Raw genomic sequence first — 22,844 nt, 5'->3', positions numbered from 1 at the left:
TGCCATTCAGATTCACGCCGTGAATGTGAATGAAGGTGAATGAGCGAGTTCATGAATGAATTTGCCGAGGTATGCCCATCTCCCGTACTCTTCCTCACTCCTCAAAATGTAAAACCAAGACCTGCCTCCAAACGTGCACACTGGATGCACGTTGCTGAAGGGCGCTGGCGAGCTCATGACCATATCTTTCTTTTCTCGGATTCTACTCTCTCGCAACGCGTTACTGAGGGGCGCATGCTGGCGCGCGACGCACCGCTAGCAACTGCTCCCTGCCGCAAGCACGCCGTTTCGCACACAAACACATGCAAACGAAAATGTGTGTATGGCTCTTGAGACTCATGCTCCCTCTGTATCAGCGCTTGTGCACCTAAGGTACGATAGAACGCCAAGAGCTTTGCATTCATTTTCTGTTAGTCCAAATAAAAATATAAGACGAGGTATAGTGGCTCGCACTTCGCTTGCACTTACAGTATTATACGACATAGACTATGTGGATATTGCATTTTACACAAAAGGGGCAGCGAAAAAAAATGAGCAGGCGATTTTTCTATTGTGTTACTTATGTCACGCTTTGTACTATCGCGGGCAATATGAGCTGAAACAATCCTTCATACTACCGTGGTGTGTCAGCCAGTTTCTGAGAGAGTTGCGATCAAACTCGAAATGAAATGCGGTGCTTATGACTCTTTCATCCGACTATTTTTACAAATGGAATAAAATAGAACTGGTGGGGACCGGTGGACGCAGACAGAATTAAAATTTGGTGTCTTAGATCATAGTGTTCAGGGAGGTACATCTTGGAAAGATTCGAGCGTTTTTTTCTGCGCTTTAATAGAACTTCGATGGGGTACAAGCAGGGAGCACAAAATTGCGAAGAACGCACTGAATGTCATGCACATGCCACACCAAGGCGTGTGGAATATGATTTTGATTTCTGATTTGATAGGAAGGTTTTGGTATGCGATGTGAGGCCACTTCATGGTGATTAAGAATGTTTGAGAATATTGAGTTTATATTTCGGAATAAGGATGCATGGTCTTCTAAGAAATTGGCTTTATAAAGATGTCATTAAAAGTATTATTGCATGGAAATTCCTTACATAAGCAAAATAGTTTGTGAGTATTACGAAAGCTTGAGTGATAAACTTCCTTCGAATTTCACCATTTTAGGGTATTCCGAGGACAAGACGCTGTGCCAAAGTTTCGTGCCCATGTTGTTAGCATACGCCCCCGACAGGCCTTACAGCGTAGGCAGAATGTTGGCTGAACTGATCCGAAACAGGTGCGTATAAACCAAAAAAAACCAATAAGATTCCTAATTCGTGTCCATAATAGTTTAAGTTAAATTGCTTTGGAACAGTTAAAAAAAATTAACTGAACGCGTTTAAACATTTTAGGTAATATTTACATCAACTTATTATTTTTAATTTGAGCTAACAGCAAACAATGCATTAACTAGCAGCGATAATCCGCTTGCATACATAAGCAAGTGTTTATCTGCGGTAAAGTTATTACATGTTTTATGTTGCTTCACATTTACACTTTCTTAACTTACTTTGATTCTTCGCGTCCAGTTGAGAGAGACACACTGCATTGTGCGTCCCTTAGCTTCTTGGACTTGTTTTGCCGTTTTTGCACTTTTAGGAGTGAGTTAGTCTTACTTTTGATAAACTTTTGGCATTCCATATATGGAATGCCAAAAGTTTATCAAAAGTAAGACTACTTTAAACTTTAAAAACTTAAAAAAAAAAAGTGCAACTTTAAAACCAACTTTAAAAAAAGTGCAATACATATATGTATTGCACTTTTTTTAAAGTTGGGCGCGCTTAACGCGTTTGAGAGGCTAAATAAAGCAGGGGACACATGAGCAAGGAAAACGGGCGCCGCGCAGCAGCGCGGGGCAGTACCCATAGCAACAGATTCTGGCGTCCTACGTCACTGCTGTATAGTACGCGCCTCGCAGCGTGGCGCCGCTCGAATATCGTGGGTCAAGATATTTGCGCCCGGTGCGCCTTGCGGCGAGCGGCCGAAAAGCAAGTATTGTGTTTGAAATTTGGTGTTTTAGGTGTTTGGAGTGCTTGGTTTTCTTCCATTTTTTCACTAATTTGCGTTTAGTTTGCCAGAGGTTGAGAAGATGGGCGTCAATGGACGGGGTAGGCGGTTGTGGTTTGGGCTTTTTTGGTGCATTTGTTCTGGGCCTGGAGGAGATGGTTGGCTTAGGGTCTGGGATCAGCGTCCGTCGGTGGGGATTGTTGGAGGTATGGAAGCGAACGTGATCTTAGTTTGTGATGCGAGCAGTATTGCGACGTGCTTTCTGTTTCACGTTGGTGATCAGTGTGAGGTGGATGAGGCGATGATCGCGGCCTAGCTGTTCGTCAGATGCGGACCAGTCAGCTACGGATGGGCCGTGATGGAAGGCCAGGTCGGGATTGATATCACGTTCCACACTGTTACCGGTGCGAATGGGCTGTGTAGTGTCGTTGGCCAGTATCATCGACATTTGGGCGGTTGCTTGTTTGAGGAGACGCCCATTGTGTTGAGTGTTTGGGTAACCCCAGGAAACATTGGGGCTGTTGAAGTCTCCGACTAAGAGGATGTCGTGGTTGGTGTTGTTTACCACAAGTTTGGTGAGCCAGGGAGTGGGATTTGCGACCTTGCGGTCCGGTCGCCAGTACACGTTGACGATTGTGATGGAATTAGGGTAGTTGCGGGGTTGAAGGGTAATGATGACGTGCTCTTGGTGAGCGGTGTTAATGTCTGTCGCGTCGAGTTGTATCGACGGGTGTTCCTTAGAGATGTATGTTGTGACGAGTGGGGGGGTGTATGTGTTTTGGCTGCGGTCGGTTTCAGTGATGCTGGGTTGGGCGCAATATATATATATTGTGGAAGGTTGCGAGTGCCCTGCGTGTCCTGAAGAAGGATGACGTCATGTTTGCGATCTAGCGTTTTGAGGTTTTGGGTGAGACTGGCTCGTTTACGTTGTAGGCTGCTTCTGGGGGAGCGAAACTCTGGACTGGCGATTTAAAAGGGCGCCCGAGACTTGCCACCGACACCTCGGTCGCCGCGTCAGACCGGGGGACTCTCCCAACGCTCTGCCCGACTCGCTGACGCCGTCGCAACGCCAGGAGCGCGTCATTCGTTTGAACGAGAGCTGAACGACTGATGGATTAACCTACATATTAAACGAATTATACTTTAATCGCGATTAATTCTTTTAACCGGTTAATCGGTAAACTTTTGACGAACCAAAAGGAGATAAAAATGCAGAGCTTTAACCACGAAGACGTGGACGAGTACACCTGTATGAAGGGCAAACTTTAGGTCAAGTTTTAGAATAAATTGAACTGTAGGGGCGATATTTGTAACTTTAGGCAGTTGTAGAAGGTCACACGTGCCCCGGACAACTCAACGCCGTTCGAGTGTCCGTTTAGCGCAGAGGAGCAATCAAGGGAGGTCGCTCTTGCCGGAGAATATCAGCGAACCCTTTTGCATCATGCAGCTGAAATAATAATCTGTGAATCTGAGGGTATTTGAATTGTTCCCAACTACACTGCGAGTTTGATCTGAAATCAAAATTATATACTGCGCCGCTTGTCACATGTTAAAAAAATATATAATTTTTAAATGTATATTTTATGCATAAAAAAATAACGAGACCGATTAATCGATTAATTAATCGAGTGAAGGGTGGCGATTAATCGGGATTGGAGTTTGAATCGACGCCAAGCTTTAGGTCGAACCAATTGCCTGAGGTGGAGCCCATTGTCATTATGCTTCGACGTCACGCAGTGCACTTTAGCTCAGGTTTCTGCCGCCGTCTCTGGGGGTCTCAGGCATCGTTCCTGCCACGATTATTACCGCATGTTTAATTGATTGGTGCGGCACCCGAACGTCTGTTCGGGCTATAACGTGGTCAACAGTGTCTGAGAAGTCTTTGACGCTCATAAATAAAACTTCCAAATTTTCTTCGTTGTCTCTTTAAGGGATAAGAAAATATTTTATCATGTTCTTAAAATCTCTTAAGTACAAAATATACCGTACCGCGAGTCCTTGAGTCCGAGTGAAGCGTTTAAAGTGATCGCTTAAGTTGGCCTGGTAACGCATCGTGCTAGGATTTATCACAGAAATGCTTTAAAGTGGTGGAGGCATCGCACCAGAATTTTAAAAAACCCACTTACTTGAGTAAAAAGTAGAAAAAGATAGGTGTATTTTTTCTGCCTACGGCGTCGTTCTGCTAACCGCCTTTCTGTTACTGGCGCCAGAACCGACAGATGGCGGCAGCGGCGGCTTACGGAAGCTCAGCAGCCGCCCGATCGCACCAAGAACACACAAACTTTTCGAATCATAAAAGGCCGCGCTTTTTTTCTGCTTTAATGGTAAATGCATGTTTCCTTTTTTTGTTCCCAATAAAACTAATGGCCACAAAACAAATAAAACCTATGGTTTCTCGAGTAATTTCTTGTGGCGTGACCGGGCGGCTGCTAAGCTACCGTAAACCGCCGCGGGGAAGGCTACGTAAGTTGCCGGGGCCGCTGCTTCGTCTTTCAAACTGTTGCACCAGTCAGAAAGTTTGCGGTTAACAAACAGGCTCTGTAGATTGAGAAAACCAAGTATCGCTTTTTTTTAAACATGTAATTTTGTTTTATATAGTTTTGATGCGATGCTTGTAGAACGATATGTCATCAACCATATTTATGCGGTCACTTTAAAAGCTTCATTTGATTTTGGGGCATGTGGTAGAAAAATATATATATTGCAACTTCCTTGTACATCCAATTTTTAGAGCACTATACAATGCTATTTTCGTTAAGGTTTTTTTCCTCGTTGCTTTAGTTTATGTTCCAATTAATGAATTAAAAGTTATTTCTATTTTAAGCTGCATTACATTTACGACGCAGATAGTATAACTGATAACTTAGTAACTTAGTAAACGCAGTAAAACAGTGTAATATCTTGCACAACTTAGTAAAATAATACAACATTGTACTGACATGCTAGCTATTTGAGCAAAACATGGCTACCAGCACATCCTTACTCTTTGAAAGGTACGGCGAAACATTGAGACTTCTTAACTGCTTCTGTTATTTTTATTCAAATCATTACGAGCAAACCAGACCCTCATAGCTTTTCTCGTAAACAATTGTCGACTATCAGTTGACTTCTATTTATGCTTCAATCAATATTAGTATCTAAGTATGCTGAAGAAAGCGTTCTTAAAATTGCAATTTTATTACTAAAGACACGTGTTTTTTTTTTCCCCCTCTGAATAGTTTAAACTAAAAATTAATAAATAAAGGAAAATAAAAGTATTACTGCGTCAGGAGTTGTTCCGTGAAACAAAAACATAATTGCGCGACTACTACAATGATACATGCTATTACATTTTCAGCGTGAACCCTGATGATGTGCCCTATGTTCACAACAGACTAGCACGTGATTTTAAACAAAAGATGAAGAACTACCTAAGGTAAGTAGATAACGAGAAGGTGGTATAAAAATATAGAATATTTGCGTATAATATGTAGAAAATAAGAATACAAATATATCCGTTATGTAATGAGGATAAACTAGTGATGAAACTGAACAGTGGTGATTGTAGGGCGAGTTGGTGCTCAATTAAAGAATAGATTGGAGCGCTCCAAAACAATTACTAAAAGAGTTGGACACCACTAGTGCGAAGTTGTGTCCAGTTTTTCTTTTTTTTTTCCATCGCCGAGATTTACCATACTTTTTTATTTATTTATTTATATACCTCAAAGCGCCATTACAGGGCATTGTATAAGTGGATATACAAATATTATTGGAGGAACAGGCAAGGAAACACTTGACGCAAATAGCGTAATATCTATAAAAAGCAGCGCACTCAAGGTTGTATTATCAAACTAGTAAATTACACATAGTGACCGTTACCCAGATACAAGAGGCGCTTTAAAATAGCAAGCAGGTAGTAAGTGGAATAAAAAAAACAAATTTAAAACATCGAAAACATTTTTCACGAAATGGAGTATATAAAGTGATGTTTCGTTAATATGGACACCTCCATGCACCTTAAAATTGCATTAAAGACATTAAAAATATTACGACACTAAAAAATTAAAAACAAACAAACACAAAAGACGTTAAGAGACTTTTTGATCTTGATTTCTCGCACGTGGTTAAAGTTCTTTAGTATGGCTACTCCAGCCTTATCTAAGTTCATTGTGCCGGGACATACCAGAAATCTCCCTCCTTATGAGACAGAAGCACTTTGAAATTCCCACTTTTGAAATACTCGATAAATCTTGAAACCTTTAGTTTTTCTTCCAGTTAGGTCCATTTTTCAACAGAACATCAACAAAGTTATATACGCATCGTTTTCTGTCATCTTCTTGAGTTCTACCTGCAATGTCCCGAATAGTTTCCAATATATGTACTTTTCGCTTTTTCGATGCGGCAAAAAATTTGGGACCCTTTTCAGGGACCCTAATGATATCTGCAGGTGCCACCCAAAGTAACCAAATCGCCTTGCGGTTCCTCGTGTTTAGCACGAAGGGTTCGAAGATGTGGAATGTAGGTCCACCAGAGTGACCCAGTCATCCTACTTCCAGTCTATAGGAAGGACTTGTATCATGTAGCTTGACTGCAGTCGGGAGCATCGGTACTGGCAAGCAGTCGAAAGCACTCGCGATAAAACCGGACTTGCCTTCATAACTTAGAGCGGAGAATCTTTACAAATTAGCTTGCCGTGACGCATTGAGGACCTTGCGTAACCAAACAGACCTCCGACGGAGTATCCCATTGTTTCTGATGACGAAAACGTAGAATCTTGCTCTGCATGTAGAGGCCGCTATAAAATTGATATAGAAAGAAACAGGATCGGAATGGGGAAGAACACGGCAAAGGGACCGATGTAGAAGAAAGGAAATGTACTGAAATATCATTGTGGGCTAGTTGGCTCAACATACTGAAATTATAAAGCGCAAGGAAAAGACACGGATTTGAAGTAGACAGGACGGCGCTATACTTACAACTGGGGTTGTAACACAGAACTAAGGAAAAGAAGACAGATGTGATAGAAGTTATACTGAAGACAAAGGACGAAAATAAAAGAAAGAAATTAAAGAAGTAGTGGAATCATTGCAAATTAAGATATAATAGTCATGTAAAAATAAACAAAAAATTAAATGTTAAAAAATTAGAAAAAAATATTATATACAAAATATAACAGTCACCATTATTTCAACACGTCTTTGAAGGATGAAGTTTGAGATGATCATGAACCTGACTAGAAGCCTTCTTATCCCTCATGTAGGGTGGTGGAGGTATAATAAGGCGGTGGAGGTTCATAATAACGACACAAAAATGTATGTATTTTCCCAGTTTGTCCGAAACTGCTCTCCATATAGACCAACGCATGTCTAGAAACAAACCGGAGCGCCCCTAGCGGACGCCACCAGCGCCGCGCTTGCGCGATGCAGTGTGGGCAAGAAACTCGCCGTCGCCATAAACAAACCATTGAAATGCGACGTTGTCGGCGTCATTGTGAGTCCCCGTGCTCTTTTTCGCTTTGGAATTGTTGATTCTACGTCTTCCTGGCAATGTATGACTATTACGGCGGCCTCAGCGAAATTAACGAGGCTCGTTACACCGCAAAACTTCGCGCAAAAAATGTGACATGCGGCGATTCATTCCGCATGGACGCCGCAGAATGGACGCTAAGGCCTGATTCGCATGATGAGATTCCGATCGCCATTTTCAGTCGCGACGTCGCTCGGGCTCCAAAAGCGTGAACCGTAGCTGAGATGGTCGACGTCGATGCTAAAAATCGCAAGCACAATTCGGACCGAGTGAATCAGGCACAGGGAGTCGATGATGGCCACTCGTAACAATAATCAACATTTCCTTTTAATGTACCGTTTACACCGAGCCTTCTTACCCCAACCAACCTTCAAACTTAAAAAGTATCTCGAGGCCTGCACTTGCTTGCTGCATCTGCTGCAAGTGTAGTCTTGTGCTAGGGGCCTGGTCAGGTGACTTATTGTCACCTTTTGCCTCAGCACCATGACAATTCTGTATTGTCAAAAGTTCCAATAAAACAAACTTCTTATCGCAATTACCAGGCCAACGTTTGGTCTATAGGGGCCGGCGTCGTTCGAAAGAGCAGGAGACAAGTAGAAACGTTTGTAAGAGAAGAAGACAGCTCAAACAATCAGGCGGCCGTTTGAACTTGAAGACGCACTGGATGTAGTCCGCAGGTGTTCCATACAACTTGGCGGTTTTCCCACGTTAATGTTGTAACAAAAAAAAAATGTGAATACCACGACCACAAGTATTCATGAATTCAACCCAAAGTGCTTCCCACCCAAGCAATCGTGGTCCGACGGCGTCTAGTTTTCCCTTTTCACGACACATATCCACGTTCTGGGACGAGCCAAGCACATGAAAGCTGACCTTCAAACCCTTCTCGACACTTTTGGTTCGGCTCCAGTCGCAGCGTTTTGATGAGAAGGCACGTTTTTATCTGCTTTCTTTCAAAACAACGCAGTAATGCACGTCTCGTATGGTTAGCGTCGCCCACAACCGCAGACAGGAAGTGGGCTCGACGTGCCACCACCACGCCGTGACATAACAGAGTTAAGTTCATGTGTGTAGCGGGGTGTCCATATTAACGGGGCTCATATTAACGAGGCATAATATACGCAGATATGCGAAAATGCTTGAATCACGCGATTTTAGCTTCTGTACCACTTCTGTAAAAATTACCTATTGATAAAAATCTCGAACCATGCCAAACAAGTTTATGGCCTTTGCCGCTCCTCGAGCCACAATTCCTTCGTCAACCGCACACTACGGAGGAGTGGTAAACCATTCCCGAAACCAAAAGCCGATCTCAAAAGAGCAAGTTGGAAGCAGCCTACTTGGCTCATTGTTGCACGGTAACCAGAAATTATCGCGAAGCGTGAAACAATGTTAAGTCGCTTGCCACCAGATGGCAGGGTCAAGCAGAATGATTGCAAGTAGCTGGGCTAGGTGGCGCTAGGTAACCGCCCAACTCATATGCTAGAAAAAAATATTTTTATTTATTCATGCAACCATCGCGCTTCGGGCCCTTCGAGCACCTTTATTATACACGCATGTCCATACTACAAGCATCAGCGGAACAAAGAATGTTTCACGGTACAGATCCACGGCATAAACAAACATCAATATAACTGCACACTAACCCGATTAATACACCTTATCTCTGCGTTTCCGTCTTTTATACTGGTCGTTTTGTGCGTACTGAATTTCTCGGTAGCTGTCTAAGCAATAAAAAATATTCCCAGCATGGTGATTTTTTTCCAGCAATGCCATACCTCTGAGAGAATTTTGAACGGCTCAGAGAATGAACCTCTTAGTAAAACGTAAACGCTCAGGCCGTAATTATTTGAAAGCCAATAACTCAAGCCGCTCCAATGCGGTTCCAAGCTATGTGTCTGCTTCCCCGCAAGGCACATCGTAGCCAGTATTTTTATTGTAGTAGTTGTTTTTCTATTTGTGCAGTTCGCGTGCGGCTGCAATTGTCGTCTTCAATTAATTTTTGTAGAGGGGGTATTCACTCAGGTGGAGGCGAAGCTTCATGGACGGAGAATTTAACTTTCGATCAACTTGAATGCACTCAAAGCCGCGACTTGCGGCAGGTAATAAGTGTGCGGAGCTACACGCCGTGGCGAGCTCGAAAACTTCTAGCGCTTATCCCAGCGCGCCACTTGGAGGACAGTTTCTCCAGGAACCGTAGTTGCTGCTATGTTGCTGACACGCAGAAATACAGAACCAAGTTGATTGCCGGTTGGCACGCCGGCATCGGAAAACAGACCAGAACTGAGAACAGAAGGTACCCAGGAACCCGGCAGCAAAACCTGCTAGTCTTGGACGCCGTTTCCGCGGTTTTTAGAACGTTGTTAACGTTGACACGTCGTTCCGCGATCGGGAGGCGGCCATCTTACCCCAGTGTATGTAGCGCGGCTAGCACTGATCTGGAACTTCGTTGTTTCTAACAGCTTCGTTCTTTCTTTTGTCCTCGTCCAAAAAAGCGCTACCATGCCTTTGGCAACCCAAGACCAATGCCAACTAGCCCAGCATTCAGCTTTGATTCGTTTGCTCGTATGATAAAATTAGTGGTAAAAACATCAATGCAACCGTAATGCTCTGCCCGTTTGGACTGGGATGCGCAATTAAGAGCGGATTTTTCTGCCGCTGAAGTTCAATCAACTCAACAACATTTATTAAACAACGCTCACGACGTGCACGAAAAACGAAACAGAAAGAAGATGAGTCGGGAGGGCGGAAGCTTTCCCCCGTCTGCCTGGAAAAGGAGTAAAAAAGTCCTCCCTTCTCGGTTTCCACCTGGAGGCGCGTCAGTAGAAGGGAGGAAAACGCGCCGCCTGCTAACTTTTTCCTTCTGGTTTTCCTAGAGTGTATTGCCGTTTCAGGGTACCCGAAAGTAAAGGAAAACTTAAAAATTACGTTTATTTTTCTCAATTGTTTTTCTTAGTGCTTTAAAAATATAAGACATCTAAACAAAAAACAAGCATAAGTTAAGATATGGGCAATATACATGCGTTGTATATTAAAATATCAACAACAAGTGAGACTTCCCGAGTTAAACTTACGATACCTAAAAAGCAGAGCATAAAACCAGTTACTCGCATAACATTTGTTCCCTCAATTATAATGTTGAGATCTGAGTTGAGGAGATGTTGAGATCTGAGGAGGTTATCAACAAAAGTGCTATAGTCACTGAGAGTTAATAAACCTCAAGCATGGCGAGGGCCGAACAACTAATGATCACTCCACATCAGATAAGATTCCAGCATGACGCCATAAGAGCGTCTGAACACGAATTACGTATCAAGAAGCTTGATGATAATAACCTACACGCCCGATGTTGCGCAATCAGTCGTCAATTGGAAACATCCTACATTTCAACTTTTTTTTTATTCTATACTACTAGCGTATTTTCCCAGTGCTTTTTTATGGAAATCATTAGACGGTAGATTGGCTGTTTTCTGCTAATATTCTCGCTAAAAAAAATTACACAAGGGGAATGACAACCGGCAGAGATACGCGCGGCGGCCATGGTCACCGCTACAAAACAGTATATGTGTGGTGAGCAAAAGCATATAATGGCTGCGTTCGATTTACTTACACCTCCCGCAGCGGTGCAGAAAAGAGTACAGCAGTGTACTTCCGGTCGTATCTGAATACACATAACGGAAGTACGTTGTACTACACTTTTTTGCACCGGTGCAGGAGGTGTAGGTAAATCGAACGTAGCTAATAATGGCTCGAAAGCACCTCTTTAAAAAAAGAAAAAAAGAAAGAGATGGCAGCCACCGTCGTTGCACGCACGGTGGAAGAAACACATCTAGGTGATAACTCTCTGTCCGACGCGGCGACCACATTATGTTCGGCGCACCGAGTGCGCTTCACTCGCACGGGGATAGATGGCGCCCAAGTATGGATCCCTCCGAAAGAGACCACTCCGGTTGTTTCTCCACAGCGGTAGTCCCGCATTCCCTCGCTCACCGCTTCTTGTTGCACCTCACCGCCGCCACGCCGTCACCAAGTGGCCAGAGTCTGTAAATCTGTTTTCTCTTCCTTCTTTTTCTTCGTTTTATTTTTTTTTTGGATTAAGGCTCACCTTTGTGCACGATGGTGGCATTTGTGATCGACACAGCACCAAAGCAAAACACAAGGCCAGCTACTGGCCGCACACCACTACCCCACCACCACACCGCAAAAAAGGCGAGCACGCTACGCCGCCGAGGAGGGACCTCATACCTCAGCGCCCTCCGCGGCGACGAGGAACTAACTACTCCTGGTTCGAGGCTAGCTCCGAACACGAGCTCGTCGCGGGAAGAGGGGTCAGAGTTATCACCTATATGTGTTCCTTCCACCGTGATTGCAAAGCGTGGGTTCAGTGAATTAACCCAAGTTAAATAAACCATAAAAATCAGCCCCGCGGGGGGCACCTGTGAAAGCAGGTGTTTGGAGAGTGGCGTCTCCACGGACCCCGAGCCCCGCAGGGGGCGCCTGCACCTTACGTGCTAGGTGCTTGGTCAGTAGCGTCACCATGGACCCCAGCCACATTAGCGACACACAGACCCTGAGTAAAAAGTGGCTAAAACCCACCCACGTCTGGCTGTGCGTGGCGAGCCCGTGTCCGGGGAGAAGGGCATCCTGGTGGTTGAGCCGAGCCCGGGGTAGGTTTGGACCCTTCGGGGCCCCCCGGGTGAGGCAATACACCACTTCGGCCCCCGCTTCTCGTAGACGGGAGTCCTGGTAAGGCCCGGCCAGGATGATTCAGTCTAGTCGCCTTTTCTTCTACTATCCCCTCTTTCTCTTTTCTCCCCTTCCCTCTCCCTTTGTTTCACCTTCTTTGGCGGCAAGGGCCAACCTTGTGTGGTGGCAGATACCCTTATCCTAACCACACTTGGGTATAGCACCTGGGCAAGTGCTAGTAGATCAGCGGTTCCAGCAAAGCCCATTTTGTTATGGGCTGCTGAGTACTCCCTAAGTTGGGCTCGATGGTGGGCGGCGCACCGCAGGTGCCGAAATCCTTTTCCCATTCATATGGGTACTAAAGCTAAATCTTTCCTTGATCGGGCCCCGAAAAGGGTCCGGACCGAAGAGACAACATCAACAAGCCTTACCTTGCCAGTCATGAATTTTCCCAAATTTATAGTAATGCACTCGGAGAACGAAGATCAACCACTTGCAAAGCTTTCCCCCTTCTTGGTCGCAAAGACCCTAGAAACTGTGATAGGAAAATCCTTTAAAGCCAAAAAACTTCCATCTGGCGACCTGCTTGTGGAGGTCACAAATGCTGAGCAAAGCAAAGCACTTCTTGCACTCAACCAAGTAAGAGATTACAAAGTGTCAGTGACTCCACATTGCTCACTGAACAGCATGCAGGGTGTCATCTCTGAAGATGATCTCCTTGGAATATCTACCGACGAGATACTCGAGGGACTTCAAGATCAAGAGGTAGTCGCTGTGCGACGTATCACTATCCGTCGCGGCGGTGAAGAACGGGACACAAAGCACATTGTGCTAACGTTCAACTCGACAACGCTACCCTCCACTGTTAAAGCCGGGTATCTCAACTGCAAAGTCCGCCCCTACGTCCCCAATCCAAGACGTTGCTTCCGCTGCCAGCGCTTTGGACATGGGTCACTAACCTGCAGAGGAAAAGCCACCTGTGCAAAATGTGCAAGCACTGACCACCCTTCCGACAACTGTGGCAACAATACCCATCTTTGCGTCAACTGCCGAGGAACACACCCAGCGTATTCTCGCAGCTGTCCCCTGTGGAAGAGAGAGAAGGAAATTCTCTCACTAAAGGCCAAAGAAAATATTTCTTACTCAGAAGCACGGAAAAGACATTCTTTTATTTCTCAAGGCTCTTATGCCGAGGCCGCGCGCAGGGGACCGGCGCGGTCGACGGCGTCAACGGGAACGCAGACGTCAACGGACGACCTGCGTCCCCCCCTTGAGTCCCCCTCAACCTCATCTGGAGTGGCACAAACCACTTCAACCCCAAAGCGAAAGGTAGATCTTATCGCTTCAGGGTCCATTCAAGCGCAGGGATCTTCAATCCCTGCGCCATCCAAAACGCAGGTGCCTCGAGGTCGGGGACTTCCTTCTCGTCCCTCTGAAGGCGCCCGAAAACCTGGTGAGCCGTCGGGGTCGCAGGCCCTTAGGAATCAGCCAGAGGCGGTCCTTGATGAGCCGATGGACGAGAGCGGGCCCAAGTCCAAGGACGACAGGCCATTCTCAAGCTCGGAGTCCTTACCTTCGACTTCCTGTGGTAACACAGATAGGCCGAAGAACACATCTAAAAAGAAAAATGCACCCCGCATCAAAATTGATTTTTAGGTCTTAATGAATGGTCTTTCTTCTAATTCATGCATAATGGCAGCGTTCCTGCAGTGGAACTGTCGAGGGTTGCTTCGAAACTACGATGACGTGCACTCTCTGTTAGACCAGCATCACCCTATAGCATTTTGTCTTCAGGAAACACACTTAAACAATAGTCACTCTAATATCCTAAGGCGCTTTCAGGTTTTTCGCAAGGACAGACCTCTTTTGTCGCACAGTTCTGGTGGAGTAGCTATAGTTGTCCAGCCGTCTACCCCATGTATTGAAGTTCCTTTGAATACCACTCTGGAAGCCGTGGCAGTTCGTGTTCTGTTGGACCGTTTAATAACCGTCTGTTCACTTTACATTCCCCCAAGCTATCCTGTATCCCGCGAAGAGCTTGAATCACTTCACGACCAATTACCCCAACCTGCCCTAATTCTCGGTGACTTCAATGCTCATAATCCTCTTTGGGGTAGTAGAAGACGAGATACACGTGGCTCGATGATAGAGCGTTTTCTTTCCTCAACACCTATATGCTTATTGAACAAAGCAGAATCTACGTATTTCAGTGCCCCAACTCATTCTTTTACATCTATTGATCTGTCTCTTTGCGATCCGACATTATTTCCTTTGTTTTCCTGGGCTGTCGATCCTAACCCCTATGGAAGCGATCACTTTCCTATCATTCTGAACCGACTACATCCACCTGTTACAGTGCCTACACGAACTCCCCGTTGAAGTTTGAGGAAGCAAACTGGTCTGTCTTCAGCCAAGCAACCCAGCTCGCTTGTACATCGCTTAACAAACTGTCTATCGATGAACTCACCAATTTGCTTAGCGCCCACATCCTCAATGCTGCAATTTTAGCTATCCCTATGACTTCATCTCGCTTTCCCCGCCGCCCTAAACCATGGTGGAATGCCGACTGTGAAAAATCAAGAAAAAAGCAGAACAGAGCATGGGGCATATTTAGACGTTACCCAACAGTGACTTATCTCATCAGTTTCAAGCGGATGAAGGCTCATGCGAGACACATCCGCCGCGTCTCACAGCGTCAAAGTTTCCAAGGTTATGCTTCCTCTATTAACAGCACTGCCACCACCAAGGAAGTTTGGGATAGAGTGCATAAAGTCAATGGGCATTACCGGGCTTACTCAGTACCGCTTCTTTCCGAAAACGGACTGTGCCCTGAGAGCCTAGAAGAACAGGCAGATCTCCTTGGGAAACACTTTGAACGTGTTTCTAGCTCTCAGAATTGTTCATCTGCATTTCTGAAACACAAGAGACAAGCAGAACTCCAATCCGTGCGGACATCCGGCGGAGCTCGAGAAGCATACAACTTACCTCTCACACTGAATGAACTAGAACAGGTACTTCATGAAACTAAACCTACATCTGCTGGACCAGGTGGAATTCACTACCATATGCTTACTCACCTTCACCCTTCCACACTCGACATAATTTTGTTTTTGTTTAATCGCATTTGGCAGGAGAGTACATTTCCATCGTCTTGGAGAGTAGCAACCGTCATTCCTTTTCTTAAGCCTGGAAAGGATGCATCGTGTGCATCCAGTTACCGCCCAATAGCGCTAACAAGCTGTCTTAGCAAAACTCTGGAGAGAATGCTTAACAAGCGACTCGTGTACTTTTTAGAAAAAGAAAATATTCTTGATAAATATCAGTGTGGCTTCCGTTCGTCACGATCTACATTGGATCATCTTGTCCGCTTGGAGTCTACCATCCGTGAGGCCTTCGTAAATAAACAGTACTGCCTCTCTGTCTTTTTCGATTTAGAAAAGGCTTACGACACTGCCTGGCGGCATGGCATCCTACAAGATATGTATAGCTATGGCATTCGAGGCAGGATGCTAGCATTCGTAAAGAGCTATTTGGCGATACGTACCTTTCGTGTCAAATTAGGCACTACCTACTCTCGAGAATTCTGCCAGGAAAACGGTGTTCGCCAAGGAGGCGTATTGAGTGTCACCCTTTTTATAATAAAAATAAACTCGATAGCCCGGGCCATCCCATCATCCGTACAGTATTCACTTTATGTTGATGATCTTCAGATATCCGTCTCATCCTGTAACATTGCTCTCTGTGAACGTAGGGTCCAATTAGCAGTAAACAATCTGCTCAAGTGGGCTGATCAAAATGGCTTTAGGTTTTCACCAGAAAAAAACAGTTTCTGTTTGCTTTTCTCGCTTACGAGGAGCTACAGTAGATCCATCGGTGACCATGCACTCCACTCCAATTCCAACAAAACCGGAGCAGAGGTTCCTAGGGCTTATTTTTGATAGTAAACTGTCCTTTCTTTCTCATATTAGGTATCTTAAGGTAAAATGCCAGAAAGCACTAAACATTCTTAAAGTCCTTTCTCATACATCATGGGGCTCTGATCGTCTCTGTCTTCTCCGAATTTACAGTTCGGTGGTTCGCTCACGCCTCGACTATGGTAGTTGTGTATATGGATCGGCAAGGCCCTCAGCTCTTCGAATGCTTGACCCCATTCATCACCAGGGATTGCGACTGTCTACAGGTGCATTTCGCACGTCGCCTATCCCCAGTCTTTATGCAGAGACAAATGAATGGTCTCTGGAAAAGCGAAGGTTTGCTTTGGGATTTATGTATTCCCTTCGAATACGTTCACTCACCCTGCATCCTACACGCGAGGCTGTAGAAGAAACAAGATATAAGCGCACCTTTGACAACAAGCCCTCTGTAATCCCGCCTTTTAGTATGAGAAATGCAGCTGCAGCTGATTCGGTTGGACTGAGCACTACAATGCCCGTGACCCCCGTACCTCAAGCAATAGCTCCGTGGGAATACAGCCTCATTTTGTGTGACTTTTCACTGACTAAGTTCAGAAAGAGAGACACCCCACCAGAATGTATCAAACAGGAATTTTATGAAATCCAAAGTAGATACGCTGGTCACAGCTCGTATTACACAGATGGCACCAAGACAGAAACGTTCGTTGGGTGTGCTATGGTTGGCCCCTCTGTTCGCTATGTTCAACGAATTGCATATACAGCTACTATTTTAACAGCTGAACTATGTGGTATCTGCCTGGCAGTTAATCATATTATAGAAACGAAGAGCATGAAGTCAGTTGTGTATACTGATTCACTCAGTTCATTGAGAGCGCTCTCATCACTAAATACCTCTAAACACCCAATAATCATAGAGTTGCAGAATAAAATCATTGATGCTTCCAAAAGGAACATTAAAATAGTCTTTTGCTGGGTCCCTAGCCATGTTGGTATACCAGGTAATGAGGAAGCAGACCTTGCAGCCAGTTCTGCTGGTGACAAAGAAGTCGAACTGCATGACATTCCATATAAAGACTATCACAGACTTTTAAGGCATCGTATAAGAGAGAAGTGGCAGCAAGAATGGGATGAAGAAGTAAATAACAAGCTGCATACTGTAAAGCCACTGCTTAGTGAGTGGGAGAGTGCAAGACACCGTGAACGCTTTTATGAGGTTGTCCTGTGTCGGCTAAGGATAGGGCATACGCACCTCACCCATGGCCACCTTCTGCGCAGGGAGGAAGCCCCAGAGTGCGAGCACTGCAATAATCCTTTAACTGTCGCACACATATTATTAGAATGCCCTGCTTATGACCTAGACCGACGGAAACATTTTTCTCAGCTATATAAAGAACATACGCCTTTAAACCTTCCTATTTTGCTTGGCAACGAACCATTAGTTCCGCATCACAGCGTTTTTAGCTTCTTGGAAGCTATCGGCCTTTTACACCGACTATGATTTTACACCCAACTTCATGTCCATAACTACTTACAAGTCATACACATAATTTTAACCTATCATCAACTACTAAAGTTCTATCTTCTTCGAAACCCTATCTGCAATAGTGTATGTACATGGCGCATCATAGCCTAAGATGCTTTTGCGCCATAAAACCCCAACCAACCAACCAACCATAAAAATCAGCCTTCCATCCTACCCCACTGTAATTTAACGCGAACATAAAGCTAGGTGGAGGATTTAGCAGAACAAAAATATTGAAGGAAACACTTTCCTCAATCAAAAGGGACCTTTATAACTCATTTTTGTGGTTCAGAAGTCAGTACAGAGCAAAGCCTTTTTTAGATGAAAAGAGAAAAGAATCGTCTTGGGGAGGGGCCTTTTATTGGACAAAAAAAAAAAAAAAACGAAAGCAAAGTTAATACTTCATGAATGAATAAAATAAACTTTCATTTCTTGAACTTACGGTCAAACTTTAAAGTGGCAGGCGAAGTCAGATTTTTTTTTCTGTTTTGTTTTGTCAAATTAAACGTTTCAATACGCCCAAAATAGTTTTTTTTCTTCTTTTTTTACATTGTTACACAAAACGCGTAGCTCCAGGTCGGTTCATGAAATAAATACATTATTTTAGATATAACCTTTTTATTTAGGTTGGTTTGCTCTTTTATATATTAAAAAAACATAATAATAAATTCGCTGCACGTTCATGATTATGATGTCAGAACAAGCGAAACTTGTTTTTGATATTTATTTAAAGTCTTTAGATTCATTTGGCCCTCCTTGTACTTATGTTGTTCTGCATTCTGCATTTCCAAGCAATCAGAATTTGCTGAAAGTAAGCGCTAAAAGCTAAGAATAGCACCTCCAAAATTTTATGATCTAGAGGGAAATCGGAGGCCACGGAAAAATTGAGACTGCCATACAGTCCCGTGTCAGTTCTTCCATGGCAGTAACAATGTGTCGCCCGAGATTCAATCGGTCAGTATTTGTGACATATTATTGCTTTTAGCATGCATGTTTATAAATGTGTGATCATCATAACGTGCATGCATATATGTTTCGCGTAAACCTTACAGCATGCACCGTTTCTTGTGTTGTTGTTTTCTCTTGAATATTGTGTTTGGGGATAGCTGTCATGTTTGAGGGCGCTCGGGGTCTCTGTGTTGACAACACCAATACCCAACATCCTTAGTATCGACGTTGATTGCTTAAATTGCACAGATTATTCATTTTTACGTTCTGCTCAATTGAATATAGCACCTGTGGCAAAGATCCGCAGCATCCTGAAGGGGAGAATCCTGTAACACGTGAGTATACGCCTCTCTCTTACAAAATGCAAGATATGTTGACAAAAATATGCGCTTTGTTATAGGCATTGTCCTACAACTATCACGGCCTAGTATTTGATAGAATGTGTTTTTTGGTCGAATAAGTCTGCGCTTTTATTAGCTTCAATACCTCGCATGCTGTAGTGCTTGTGTATAACACTATCTTAAAAAAAAAAAAAACATCTGGGTAAAAACTTTCTATGTGTTCCTAAACAAAAACTTACCTCCAATATTAACCTGCGCAAGTCGGCAAGTTCTGTACTCTACTACACTGATATAGCGGTCACCAATAAAACAAAGTTGTGATGACCAGATAGAAGACACCCCAAAGTTGACGCTACAAGTGTTGTGTTCTGTTCTCGAGCAGCGGAGGTGCGCAAGGCACAGGAGGCGCGCAAACAGCAGACGAACTTGCAGGTGGCATTGTTAAGCTGTGCACATTAAATTACATTTATTACAACGCGGACATAAATTTGTATTTAAGTCGGACAACGTAGCGTATGGGTGCCTTAATTGAGCTGCTTTTTTGTTTAAGAAATTCGAGTTAACCAAACATCCGTTTCCAAAATTAGTCAAGCTATGTTTTATCGGCCTTACTCAATTGGTAACAGTACACTGATAATAAAGCAGACGCACTCTTTCTATCAAGCGCGTTCATTTGCTTTGATGGGATTTTAGTGCTCTGAGACAATGCCACCTAGACGACGAAGTGTGCTCATTGCGTCATCGTTAGTGAATCCCCGAAGCGGACCCGGGCGGCAAACACACCGAAACTCGACAAGAGTAACCGCAAAGTACCGTCACCATGTGCTAGCATCCCGATTACTGTGAGAACCTGCAAGCCGCGCTGACTGCGACGCTGACGCGAACTATAGTCACTGACAGAGTGAGAACGGCAGGGCGTGTCTTTCGAACACCCGGCCTCCAACGCCCGTTCCATGTCATCCGCCGTGCTTTGTCTGCGCATCACGCTCGAGGGGCACGAGACGCTGGCGCCGTTGACGAAGGTATACAAGCTCGCTCTGGATGCGGGACAACTAGATGAATCTCCTCTCCGCCGTTCTCACCTTTTCAATGAATATAGGGTGCACCGCGTGGATCCACTGGCGATGATGTTTTGGAGGATATGGCGCAGGTCTTGTTTTCTGAACGCTTTCAGGCAGCTGTGTATGGGCGCCGCCATAGCCGACATTGAGTTTTCGTTACCAACAGCAGCACAGGGTATAGACACTTTCGGTTCTACTGTGTTCTTCACCCCAGCATAGGCCTTTGTGGAGGCTCGTCAACGCCGCTTCAGTGGCTCGGCATCTGGGTAAAACAAGAGAAGGGTCGGCAATGGCAGGCGCGCGTGTTTATAGCGTCAATGTTTGCTTTGGCTGAGTACAAGCGTTACAGAAGAAATCAGCATATGGACTCACTAATCAACTCGTTAGATATTATTGACCGTTGCTTTTTATGCAGCCATTTACTTGGTACCAAACAAAGCTTTGCTCAACAAAAGTCAGTCATTGCGTTTTCTTTTATTTTTTTTATTTAACGATTTTTGTCATGACCTCGGTACAAACAAGTACTTATCGTCCAACAGCACCTGATGTGGAGCCTACCGACAATCCAGACCATACAGAAACCCCACTACTGCCTGATACGGTAACGCCACCAGTAGAACCTCCCGCCCCATCACCACCTGCACCGGAACCACCTTCTGAAACACCATCAGAACCAGGAGAGCAGCCCACTCCACCGCCAGAGCCAACTGCAACTACCGGAGTGCCAGATTACTGCTAAAAGGAGTCGAACGCTAGCTTCGTGCTCTTCAGAGGCGCGAAATTTAATAAATCGGAGTTGGGATGGCCGCGTTTGGTTTTGTGATAAATATATTTCTACTTTAATATCGAGCTATTTTACTCATACCTGGTATTTGAATAATTTTTCACTAATTTTGAAAATAATACAAACGTGCCAGTGCAGGCGTTTTCTACCCTAATGTCAGATCAGTTGTAGACATGAAAAATAATATTATCAAATTAGGCAAAACTGGAGTGCACATACAGTTAAGAGTGACGTAGTCATTCTCTTTGAACTTCTTAAGTTTTATTATATTGTCCACAAAAAGTTGACAATTAAAAATACAACAAAATAATTGTTAGTCCAAGAGTTGTTCTTGTAATTTTTTTCTTCGCTTTGCCAGTACGCTAGGTCAGATATCTTTCATAGCCTCGTGTTTTGACAAGAAATTAGGTGCAATACAAATTTCATTGAGCCTATCCTTATTGCAACAATTTTGCGCTCACTTCTGGACAACGTTGGCATTACGGGTGAAGGCAACCGTACACAGTCTTGTACACGTTACTAAAAAAAAAGTAATCGATTACAATTACTATTACTCATGGCTAAAAAGTATTCGATTAGATTACTTGATTACTCGAAATCAAAAGTAATTGGACATTACTTTAAGAAGTAACCGTTACTTTTCCGATTACTTTATTGTGTGACGACTTACATCTTTAGCGCTCATAACAATGAACTACTTCCAACCTAAATTTAACATTTTCAGAAGTATTGAAGAAGAATAAACAGGCTCCCTCGTCGTGGTCGTTGGACCTTCACAACGCGGACATAAGCATAGAATTCGCTTGAAGAAGTTAAATGATTTCGGCGTTCTCTAGTTTGGGGGGAAAAGGGGGGGGGGGGGTAGATCTTGTGAAGCTTATAAGCAAGGGTTGTCGCTCAAAGTTGGCCTCGCTCATTTTATTATTCACATGTGGATGAACTCGCATGTCATACAAAAGAGCATCGGCTCCAGGATTTGAAACGGATCATCTGTAGTATCCATTAGCGGAAGAGATCGCCCCGACATCTTCTCAACTCGAAACCTTGCTTGTCACAAAGGCCACGTAGGGAAATAGGGAAATATTTTGAAGTGGCTTTATATTTTGCATCCGCTTTAGATATTCTTCGGTTCTGGTTCTCCTACGGCTGCGAGTAGGTGCCGTAAGCAGGATTGTTTTCATTTATTTATTTTTTATTTCTGTGTGTGTGTGCGTGAGGGGGCTAGTTTAAACGAAGGGCTTACAAAGCTACATTCTGCTTGGGCTTCCCAATCGCAGTCCCAGCTAAAAAGAAAAAAAAACAGACATTTTAGAAAAGCTATACATACAAAAGGGGTTAACCTCGTTTCCTATAGATCCGCAAAAATTTTTTTTTCTTTTTTTCCGTTCGCAAAAAGAAGCAAACTTCATTTTTGTCATTTCAGAAAAAAAAAAAAAAAATGAGGCCGGGGGGGGGGGAGGGGGGCGTGGAAAAATAGTAATGGTTACATGTAATTTTATTACTTCAAAAAGTAATCAGATTACTCTTGTGATTACTGCCTAATAAAATTAATCAACTGATTACAAAATTACTCCAAAAAGTAATCGATTACAAGTAATTTGATTACTTGTAGTGCGTACGGTACAAGTCTGACCGTACATAGCCGTCAATTTCTTTTTATTCATTAAACATAAAAAAGTACAAAGCATCGACAGGGACACAAAGAAGATAGGACTGGCGCTATCGCGCAAGTCCTTTCCTAGTATTTTTTTCTTTTTTGTTTGATGTGCTTAATCAGCTAGCCCACCTTGATATTTTAGTAGGTTTGCTTTCTTTCCTCTTGACGCTTAACTGCTTTTTAAAGATTATGCCTAACCATTTTTTGTTGCTGTTGTTATGGGTAATGCAAATATCGATCTGTGTAAAAATTAAAAAAATAAGCATGCAGATAGATTAAAAATGGTTTTGGCTACTTATGCACGTGTTAATAGACTAACGCTGAATACCAGAGTGGCCTCAGATACGGCTAGTTGTCATGACGTATCGATAACCA

At 43.9% G+C, this 22,844-nt stretch overlaps 1 protein-coding gene across 1 annotated transcript in view; it reads left to right on the top strand.

The window, feature by feature from the left end:
• The window catches only part of LOC120838523, a 70,786-nt gene extending 50,019 nt beyond the window's left edge, over window positions 1-20,767 (top strand). The window contains exons 7-10 of the mRNA XM_040208477.1: window positions 1,170-1,281; window positions 5,389-5,466; window positions 18,912-18,961; window positions 20,568-20,767. Coding sequence (XP_040064411.1) covers window positions 1,170-1,281; window positions 5,389-5,466; window positions 18,912-18,961; window positions 20,568-20,767 — 440 coding nt within the window. The remainder of the gene's footprint in view (window positions 1-1,169; window positions 1,282-5,388; window positions 5,467-18,911; window positions 18,962-20,567) is intronic.
• Window positions 20,768-22,844: the final 2,077 nt, after the last annotated feature.

This window comes from Ixodes scapularis, unplaced genomic scaffold, assembly GCF_016920785.2.
Source record: "Ixodes scapularis isolate PalLabHiFi unplaced genomic scaffold, ASM1692078v2 PGA_scaffold11__112_contigs__length_91849675, whole genome shotgun sequence".
Classification (NCBI taxonomy): Eukaryota; Metazoa; Arthropoda; class Arachnida; order Ixodida; family Ixodidae; genus Ixodes; species Ixodes scapularis.
The sequence above is the reverse complement of the archived record's forward strand: the minus strand, read 5'-3'. Positions and strand labels throughout refer to the sequence as shown.